Below are 11,351 nucleotides of genomic sequence, written 5' to 3'. Positions count from 1 at the left end.
AGCCTTGTTTCTAGCCACTTGGCATGGTTTTCTTTGGCACTTGAGGGTTCATAACGCACTCTTTTAGTGACATGACGTGATTCCATCATGTCTACAGTTGATTCATCAGCACTTTCATTTGCTCTCATTTGCGAGAGTTTAGCTTCATCCGCTACTATAATCTTATACCACCAAGATAGCAATTGGATCATTGGATTGCTACCATTCACCCCTCCACCATGATTGGTTTTTCTTTGGTATGCACCACGCGCTATCCAATGTGAATTTTCCATCCCTTGTGTGGACCAAATTCGGATGCTTCCCTTTTTTGCAAAGTATGGCCCATGTGCCTCAAGGATATGCTACAAAGACACATATCACGCATGAGTAAAACTATGCTCAATAGTTTATACAAATCATATAATTTTAAAATATTAACTTAGTACGCACCATGTAACGTGTGATAGAGTTTTTGCCCCATGCTTCCACCATGTTTTCGTAGAAGCTATGCACATCATTGATAAATTCTTGCTTATCTTCATTGTTAAACACCATCTTGCGGAACTAAAAAATATAACTTTTTCCACCCATCGTAGTCCTGCGGCCTACGAACCATGACATTCCCTTCCTCATTGATGGGTGCTAAGAGAAACTTCCTAGCCTTTGCTCCTCCAAAGAAAGGCTTTTTTGGCAAGTTACCAGATTTTCCTGATCTCTTCTCATCTTTTTCAATTGTCACTTGATGCTTGTGTAGCCCAATTTTTGATAGCACTTTCTCCACATTCCTACACGTTGCAATGGCTTCTTTTTTTTGTTGCATCCTATAAGCAAAACAAATGAATTCATATACAAGTTTCTCCATGATTCTGACAAAAGCATGCAATGAACAAATGTGAATACAATCCAATGGAATGTTGAAGACCTGGGTTATTCTTTCTTGATTGTAAAGCTCTATTCATCAGAGTTACACTAACTCTTTCAAGCTTTACTCCTTTGACGACCTCACTTTCATCTAATATTATAACAAACTGCAATTTACCATTACATTCCTCAACAGACATATTGTAGTACATTACCATTGCTGATTGCACCTTGTTCAAATCTAAATAGTAATTCTTGAGTTTGGTGAACTTCACCTCATATGCATTTTTTGTCCCAACCTTTAGTGTTTCCACACATTGAACATGCATGGGATCTCCTATCAACTCCAAAACCTTTGTATTAAGTTGCTGTTGGGCCTCTATTAACTTTGAAGGTTGAGGAAGAGGCATGATTCTATTTCTCTTCAGCACACGACCAAACCCAGCCTTCACACCTTTGAATATCTTTGAGTAAGTCGTTGTGCTAATACCGGCCCTATCACAAATAGATTGTGCATCCATAGCTGAGAACTCATTTGACACATCTTTTAATGTGCACTCAATCATCTTTTCCTTCACAACCTTAAACTTAGGATTGCTCAAAGCATTTTCCAATGTACTTGCCTTCAACAATCTACTAATACACGATCCAACCTTGCACTCACCTAGGTTCTCTTTCTGAGCTACCTTACATGCTTTGATACGTCACTTCCACTGGTCGCTATTCACAATTAATTCATTGATTGGTTTCTTCTTTCGTGTGTGCTCCTGTGTTAGCTTGATGTTGATATTTCTCAAGTCGTCCAATTGTGCCTTTGCCTCCTCATATGGGATACCAATGTCATGGATAGTGTCCCGCATTGAAATAATTTGATTGTTTTGTTGAATTATACTGTCATTCAGCTATACCACTTGTCCTATGAGTTGTTGTATATGAAGTTGATGTGCAGCGATCACATCATGGCAAATTTTTATGGTTGCTTGGCAAGTTGTAAATACTTTGAACGCCTCATCATTGAGCCACCTAGTATAACCGAGTAACCCATTTTCACCCTCGCACACATACTTCAGAAAATTTGTGATTCCTGAGAAAGTTGGAGGTCTATTGTATAAGGGGTCAATTTGGTAGATTCCCCCATCAACCCACAAATCCACATGTTTCAATCCCATTTTCCTATAACTCTGCAAAACCTGAGGGTTGACATTGGTACGCTGGGTTCTTTTGAATAATGGGGCATATTCAATCTTTACCTCAATATGCAGCTCATTCTTTCCTATATTCATTTTTCTATTATTAGAAATGGGGAGCCTACTTGGTTGTCACAAGAGGTAGAGTGGAGATGCATAGAGAGGCACACAAAGGTGCCAAGGAAAAGGAGGATGTAATTAATTCACTCTGGTAATGAAGGTTGCATAAACACAGAGAAGAGGTCACAATAGAGCCATGAGATAGTATAGATATAGGGGGAAATAGCTCAGAGGGTAGAGATGTCCAAAAATTTTCGTATTTTAGATATTTTCATTTTACCTCCAAAAACATCTCTAAAAAATACAAAATTTGACCACTTGGTTTGTTTTTTGACCAAAAGCTAGAATATAAAAAATCCCCAAAATATCTTTAAATGAACTTTTGAAATATCATTTTTCTTGTTCTCGATTAAAAAATCAATTACCTTGTATCTACTGATCATTTTGCATTGAAAACGAAGCACCACACTCCCATAACTAACTCCTTTTTGAATATAAAATTTGGTTGAAAAAGACTTCTTGAATGAGGAGAGAGAAGGAATCTGAGCATATCTTTGTAGAGAGAGAAGAGGATTATTTTACTATTTTTCTCTCCTCTTTTACTTGTTTTAAGGAGGAGAGAGGGAGGGCTAAAAGGCCCATTTGTGAGTTTATTTTTTTCCTAATGAGTCTTAGGAGCAAATGTCTCTGCTTCTATGCCCATGACTTGCTTCCCCTTTGGTAACGTGGTGGTAGTATTTGTCTTAAGGGTAATCTTCATCTTAGCCCTCTTTTTTCTTCTTCTATAGCTTCTCTTCCCTATTGAGGCTACATCGAGGTTGGTAGGTCTTGGTAATACAAGCATGCTTTTATTATGCTCAGGTCATGACATTCAGCAGAATTGGTGTGGCTTCGCCATCAAGTGTTTCAACTCTGAACAGTCCCAATGGTATGGAGGATGGCACGATAGCCAAACTAGTGGAAGGTTTTTGCCTACGACACTTGGAATACAATGTGTGACCCCACACTCAGGGCATCTTAGGTCCACCTTGTCTCAATTGTCTTGCTCCCTTTTAGGGCATCAAGATGAGATGTGCCTATTCAAAGATAAGCAAGATAGAGTGGATCCAAAGAGTGAGCAGTCAGCTCATCTCATTCATCTTCATTATTCAATCTCTACTAACATGAAAGAGATAGTACAACTAGGTTACCACTAACCATGACTAACTGTGGTTAGGTCAAAAGTGACTTATTTAATGTCCCACACATGAGTACAATTGGACATAAATGTAGATAATGTTGGTCACACACACATACATATGAGCAGTTAAGCTTGAAGTCTCAACACTCCCCTGAAGCTAAAACTAACTACTAAACTCCAAGTAGCTGTCTAAAGTAGATAAACTTCTCTTTACAAGTGATTCGTTAAAGATATCTGCTACCTGGTCTTCGATCTTCACATGAAATAAGTCAATCTGCCTTGCAAGTACCATTTCTATGATGAAATGGTAATGAACCTTAATATGTTTGGATCTAGCATGATAGATGGGATTGTTAGCTAACATTACACTTTTGAGATTATCACAATGTAGTCTAACTTTATTATTCAACTGTATCCCCAAGTCATTCGACGGTTTCATCAACCAAACTTATTCACATGCTGCTAATGCTACACCCGTGTATTCCACTTCCGTGCTAGACAAAGCAATGGTAGACTGTTTCTTACTACTCCAGTTGATCATACTGCTGCCCCAAACCAAATGCATAACCACTGGTTGACCTCCTATCACATAGGCACAACTAGCTCAATCAGCATTAGTGTAACCTCTCGGGTCAAGGGATTGTCCATACTCATAAAACAACCCATAATCCATAGTACTCTTCACATACCGCATAATCCTCCTAAGTGCATCTAGATGTGGATTACGAAGCTTCTGCATGAATTGACTGATCAGCCCTACTACATAACTCAAGTCAAGACAAGTGATAGTAAGGCAAATCAAGTTGCCCACCATCTATCTATACATAGTTACATTCTCTATTTCAATCCTAGCATCAATTGCCAACTTGACATTTTGATCCAAGGGTGTCTCCATAGCTTTACACTCTACCATGCCATACTTTTGCAACATATCATGAGCATATTATTTTTGCAACAGCCACATACCCTACAGTGTAAGTATAACTTCAATCCTAAGAAAATACTTCAGCTCTCCAAGATCTATAACTTTAAATTTAGCATGTAGCAATGATTTAATTTCAGTAATCCCTTGATCATAATCTCCAATGAAAATAAGATCATCTACATAAACCACTAGAAAAACGTAACCATGATCTTAAAAGGGACGTGGAACCGAGGAGGAAGAAACTTGGCGGTGAGAGCTATGGTGGATGGAGAGCAAGAGCCAAGAGAGAGAGAGAGTCAAAAGTGGGAACTCCAACAACCACAATGTGTGGCAGGGCCCTCCTTTATTCAAACTGTCACTAAAAGAATAAAGAATAAGTGACTGTGATGGGTGCCCGCCATTTGCAGTGTGCAGTGGAGGGTATTGCCAGTGTAGTAATACACATGCGGCTAGGTGGAGGCACCTTTACTCCCAACAATCTCCCACTTAAAGGCGAATCGTCCCCACTGAGAGAGAAAAAAGAAAAGACAGTACAACATGCACACATGTACAATAGGATGAGGAAAATGATGTCATCTCATCCAATGCCCATCAATCTCCTGAGGAAGGCAAAGTGCTCTATAGTGAGGCACTTCATGAGCAAGTCTACACAATTCTGTTCAGTCAAAAACTTGACAAGGTCAACAAAACTGTCCTCAACGACCTTGCAAATGAAGTGATACCTCACCTCAATGTGTTTCATCTTCACATGGAAGACCAGATTCTTGGCCAACTGAATGGCACTCATAGAATCCGAATGGAGTTTAGACATAGCATCTGTGATACCAAGGTCTGCAATCAAACGGCCTAACCAGATAGCCTCTTTGCAAGCCTCTATGGGTGCAATATACTCGGTCTCTGTATACTAGAAAGGGCGGTATACTTCTGAGCCCTGGACATCAAAGAGATAGCCCCTCCTCCAGCATAAGCGAACACATAGCCAGACGTGGACTTCCTACTATCCGCATGTCCTGCATAATCAGAGTCAGTGTATCCCATGACTCATGTATCTTGACTGCCATAACAAAGACACATATCTACTGTGCCCTTCAGGTACCTCATGATACCCTTCACTCACATCATCCCAATGTTTCTTGCCAAGTGTAGCCATATAACATGCCACAACCCCAACTACAAAAGCAATATCTAGACTGGTGGCTATCATGGCATACATAAGACTGCCCATGGTTGATGCATATGGAATCTTGGCCATCTTGGCCCTCTGCACGATAGAAGAGGCCCGATTCCCACCACTCTTTTTTAAATCTAAATGCAAGTATAAATAGCTGCACGATGGCTCGTCTAATGATGAGGGTTGTGCTCTTGCCTTCTTTTTGCATATCCATCATCTTGGAATATATGAATGATAGCCGTTTCACTAGGTGTAGCCACCCCTTCCTATCAATGGTACCTCTAAATGTATGCATTAACCTAAAAGGCTACTTGCATAGTAGATCCTTCCTTACCAAGTCTCTTAGGCCCTTGTAGCATAGCCCCTGAAGAGCATATGGATGACGTCTAGCATACTTTCTTACCATGAATTAAGTGTCAAAAAAAAGAAAGAAAATGAGCAAAAAGAAAGGAGAAGAAGAAAGGTGAAAAGGACAAGAAAAGACAAAGAACAAGCACAAGAAAATGACGAAATAGAATTCTCATGTAATATTAGAGTGCCACAACCACTGCACCTAGGGGCTCTCAAGTTAGGTTCGTCTGGTGGCCTCGGTCAGGTGGCCTTGGTTAGTTGGCTCCATGCCTAAACCTCTATCTGTTGAGATATCATACAATTTTAAGTGGTCGTGGAAGAGGAGAATTTAAAATATTGACCTTTGCAGTGATTGTGGATTTTTAATAATTTTTTCAAGTGCCAAATTGAAGTAGGACAAGTTTCTAATAGTTCAGAACTTCAAGACAACGGATGCATAGAATTTTTCAGATGTGGAATTGTGTATTGAATGCAAGAGTAGCCAGAAGCCGAACCATAAAGGACCAAGGGAGAGTGTGAAAGTGGCTTTGGGGGGAGAGTTGAAAGGGTATGACACTTAGGCCTACCCCCGCCCCCCCCCCCCCCCCCCCAAAAAAAAAAAAAAGATGAATCTTGGGTGGGGGCATTTTTTTTCTTTAAAAAAAAAAGAAGGGTCCACCCTATCAACATTGATGATTTGGGATGGAGGGGGGTTGTGAGGCTAAAAACAAGCTACCAATCTAATTATGCAAGCCTTGTTCTTCAATTTTTTACTCCCTATCACTAGTCTCCACACAATGAATGGTTGCCCATTGTGAAAATCTAGATTCAATCTTTCTCTCTTCTCTCTATCTCCTCCAAGAGACTATTCATGTGGGCAAAAAGAAAGAGAAGAATAGGATGAATAATGCTTGTCCGACATGAACCAGATTGAGGCAAGATTTTGAGGATGCTAAGAATTGATATTCATATTGTGTAGAGATCAATGGGGAGTCCAATGGCTGTCCATGTATTCAATTTTCGTGACTTGAAACATGCAATTTAGCAATATGTATATTTTATGAAGAAATTTGACTTATTTTTTACAATTTATGGTTCAAATGAAATACATATTGTATGAAATTTTTTATGAATCTTGTTTGAATGTCCTTGAGGGTTGCAAGTAATAATATCTAGAATTTGTAATTAAATGTGATTAGTATCAATAATTAAAAGCCCAAAATACAATAATTAAGTGAGAAGATAAAGGGTTTTTTTGTTTCGGGTGGAAAAATCACATTCTTATGGATTGAAATGAAAGATAATGGTGTATATTAGTAATCCCAATTAAGTTGAATAAAAACTAAAAAATAATTAGTTATTAATAAATCAATAAAAATAAGTTTTAAATGGAAAAATAGATTTTATATGCCAAAAAAGTACAAATGTGTGTGTAGATGTATGATGGATCTAAGGCATAAAGTTTAGCCTCAGCTTAGCCCCATTTTTATATTATTGTATATAATTTATTGCCTTTTAGACAAGAAAATGACATAAGATATTCTCTACACCTACCACCACAAGCATAACATTAAATTGTAGGGAGAGGAGGGGTCATGAGTGCTAAATATAGATTGAAATCTGATTTTTTAAAAATGTACTTTACATATAAGATGTGTTTATTTTAAAAGTTAAAGGGTTCAGTGGCATGAGTATACTTGGTGCTATTCCCTATCCAACAAAATGAAGCAAATGTGTTAGTATGAAAAGCATGAAGAGAACTATTTGCGCACTATCACAACACTATTTTGAATAAATAAAATGGTTAAGCACGATAGATCATCCACTCTTGCATTACATTCATTACATAGTATTGGAAATATATATCCTAAATGCATAGCACCTGCCTTTATGAACATTGACCCACATGAGGGTGAGGAATCCCAAGTTGTAGGGTTAGTGATCCATTTTCTTTGGGGCACGTACTTATTGAGGATTATACTTTATCTCTTGGAACAATTGATGATAAGAGAGGACTATGTATCATATGTGTTATGTGTTGGATGGAACATCTTGGGGCCAATCCTCGAGGTGTAGAAGAGCCGAAGTGGGCTGTAATAGTCAGTGGAGAGATGCTTCTTGTGTATGTGCTACGAGGTGCTAGGCACCATTATATTTGTGTACTCCCTGTGAGGAGTTGGGAAGGGATTTGTTGGACTATAAATGATACAAACACGTGTCTAAGTTAGATCAGTGTGTATAGCCTCTAGACGCTCTTGGCCGTGAGGCTGTGGGGTGTTTTGATTGATCATAGAGGTCTAGCTAGAGCATTAGAGCCAGTGTCGGGCGGCCCATTTTTGGTCCCGACACACTTCAATGGAGACACTACAATACACAAGGTGCTCCAGTCTCAGTTGTGGTGGCCAACACTATTTCAGGATGCAACTAAGTTTGTGAAGCATTATGATGAGTACCCAACGGACCAAAGTCTTTACTCGGAAGGACAAAATAGAGTTGACCCTGGTGATTGTCATAACAAGTGTGGTGAGGTCACATGCATGTACAAACCCATTCTATTCTCAATTAAATATCTTTGTTCCACACACATACATTTGAGATAGTATAAACTAAAGGCATGATGACACAAATATCATAGTCAGGGCCTCAAAGGTATGTGTGAAAAATGATAAGATGATGAGTGTAATGGTATTATGATATTGATCATGTAAATCTAAATGTAAAGGACATGAAGGCACAAAAACTAATGGAGTCAATAAAAATTATCCATATGATGGACTAAGCCAATGTTCACTAAAAATCGAGGTTTAATGTAAAGTGAATTGCAAATTAAAAAAACTTTCAAAATTGAAAGAAGAAGATTTAAAACCTCAAACTCTTAAATTTTTAAGTTATAAATATGACAAATACATGTAATTTGATTCAAAAATCTCTACAAAAATTTGAGTTAAAGGTTTTATATTTGCTACCAAAAATATTTTTCGTGAACACTGGACTAGGCTGTTGGTAGTAGGCAAACCCAAACTAGCCAATTCTCGTAATAGTCTCTTCCAAAGGGGGGCTATAAATAACCCTCACTCAAGAATATTTACAAAGATATATAAAGTACAGCAATGATCAAGTTAGTGTACAATAGATTGCGGACAAGTTGATCATGTTGGTGTGGAAGAATTCTAAGCCAAACGACGACGATTGTTGTGTGTGAGTGTGTGTGTTTTGAGCACTAGGGAAAAGTGAAAACGTGACAAAGAAAGAAGGGGGGTGTGAGTCGTGACTCGTAAGTTTCTCTCTCTCTCTCTCTCTCTCTCTCTCGCGGATATGTATATAAAATACAGGAGAGGCGGGAGACTGGTAGTGTCGACTTTGAGCTTCTCTCTGTGTCTCTCGCGCTTGCTTGCGCATAAAGTGTCTGAGCGCCCTCTCTCTCTCTCTCAAAGAAGGCGGGGCAGTGTTAGTGTTCTCCGAGCTTTCAACGAGGAAAGAAGTTGTAATCTCGCGCCCAAGAATGCATGAGATCTCTGACTGTCTGTCTCGTGTCAAATGCAGAGCGGCGTGTATGCAATCAATGGCTAGGTGCAACATGGACTGCAATTAAGGAATCGTAGCAATGGGGATTGAATTAGCCTTACACCTAAAATTGCAAAACGTGAGGTGGATTTGAGAAGCGCAGGGAAAGGGATTGGTTCTTTATTCTGGATTTTTGGGCCGGGGGGGCACTGAGGAGTAGGACTGCCAGACGCAAAATGGCGGGGGGGAGGAACATAAACAATAAATAAATAAATAAATATAAATATATATATATATATATAGTTTGTGTGTAAAATGGGGCATTTTCTGATGGGAAGAAATGAAAAATGTTTGGGCAGACTGGAAGAGCTGGCTCCCACGGGGGCGGCGGGAGGCGGAGGAGGTGGATGCGAGGCGGGTGGTGGCGGCCTTCTACGCGGCGCTGGAAGCGGGGGACGGGGAGGCGGTGCGGGCGCTGGTGGGCGGCGGGGGAGACCTGGAGTGGCGTTTCCACGGGCGCCCGCACGACCAGCACCTGTTACGCCTCCTGACGGGCGCCGCGCCCCTCGCCCCCTTCGTCTTCCGGCCCCTCACCCTGCTGGCCTCCGGCGCCCGCGTCTTCGCCGAGGGCCGCGACGAGGGCGACGGCACCTGCTGGGTTCACGTGTGGACCGTCCGCGACGGCTCCGTCACCCACCTGCGCGAGTACTTCAACACCTCCCTCACCGTCCTCAAGCCCTCCTCCCACCACACCCCCAACGACCCCCTGTGGCAAAGCCAGCTTCGAAACCCCTCCAAACCATCCATCCCTTCTCTCATCCTCGCCATCTAGCCGAGCTACCACCTCTCCAATGCCTGTTAGCTAAGTCGGTTAAGTCTCTTGTGACTCATGAAAGTTTCTAACGGCTCTAGCTAATTGGCAAAAGCTTCTACTAGCTGCCTAACTACTAACCTTTCTAGTGTGACTGAAGCTTCCAACTAGCTTGGCAACTAGGAAAGTTTCTCGTGACTAGTGATGTTTCTAGTGGCTCTAGCTCACTAGTCAAGTCCTATTTAACTAGTAAAGTTTCCATGAGTCTAGAGGCTCTAGCTAACTAGGGATGTTTCTAAGGTCTCTAGCTACCCCTTTTGCCTCCTCTCCTAACCAACCTCTAGTGAAGCTACTAGTGGCTTACTCCTAGCCCCTCCTAATCAAGTGTACACTCAAGTTATCAAACTCCCTCTTTTGCACATATTTTGCCTCCTCTCCTAACCAACCTCTAGTGAAGCTACTAGTGGCTTACTCCTAGCCCCTCCTAATCAAGTGTACACTCAAGTTATCAAACTCCCTCTTTTGCACATCTTGTCCATATGTTTGTCAAGATCCTTCCATGTGAATATTTCCATACTCCCATAGTCTTGAACCTTCAAGCACTCCCAACTTTCACCTTCTTACATGCTTTTTAAGCTCCAAGTCTACACTCCCTCCTCCCAAATGTTCAACACAATGGATGCTCAACTTATACACACAAAATGCAATGTTCATGCTTTACCAACGTTGGGTTTATGGTTTCTAGACATTACTGAGTTATTTTTTGTGAAGTTTTGGTTTAAGTCTTTTGTTCCACATCTCCAAATATTTGAATAGAGAGAATCTATCTTGGTTTTGAATATAACATCTTTGTTTTAAGGGAAACATCTCATAAGTTATAGATGGATCTAATACACAAGCCTTTTCCAATATATGCTTAGAAGACTTTTTGTTTAATGTGGTGTATGGTAGTTGAACTTGTGTTAACAAGCAACAAACAAAGCCATCTCAAGAAAACTAAGAGAACAATGGTGCAAACATCCAATGCTTCATAAAGGGTCACATATAAACCTCACTCACACACACACACACACACACACACACACACACACATGTAGCATCAATAGCCCCCTTTGGGTCAATGCATAGCTCAAGAGGCTTTGTTTTACTTTAATCAAAGAATGATCGGGACAACGAAACATACATGTTTGTGGACAAACATCTAGATCACAAACAAATGATTTCTTTCACAATCTTTACCAATTAATGTATACAGTTAGGGTTAGGGTTTTGAGCTCACCTCAAATCTATAATATGCTTTGCCATTGGTAAGGTGATGTCTTGGTATCCCTTTCAAGCTCTAC

At 40.3% G+C, this 11,351-nt stretch overlaps 1 protein-coding gene across 1 annotated transcript; it reads left to right on the top strand.

Annotated features, from left to right (window-relative positions):
* The first annotated feature begins 9,040 nt into the window (after positions 1-9,040).
* On the top strand, positions 9,041-10,787 carry LOC148037079 (wound-induced protein 1-like). Its single transcript, XM_087677234.1, has 2 exons — positions 9,041-9,263; positions 9,557-10,787. Exons 1-2 carry the CDS (start codon positions 9,200-9,202, stop codon positions 10,027-10,029), a joined length of 537 nt encoding a protein of 178 aa, XP_087533360.1. The 5' UTR covers positions 9,041-9,199; the 3' UTR covers positions 10,030-10,787.
* The last annotated feature ends 564 nt before the right edge of the window (positions 10,788-11,351 follow it).

This window comes from Lygodium microphyllum, chromosome 4, assembly GCF_053477565.2.
Source record: "Lygodium microphyllum isolate KBCC chromosome 4, Lygodium_microphyllum_v1.1.10, whole genome shotgun sequence".
Classification (NCBI taxonomy): domain Eukaryota; kingdom Viridiplantae; phylum Streptophyta; class Polypodiopsida; order Schizaeales; family Lygodiaceae; genus Lygodium; species Lygodium microphyllum.
Note: the sequence above shows the minus strand (reverse complement) of the source record. Positions and strands in the feature narration are given on the sequence as shown.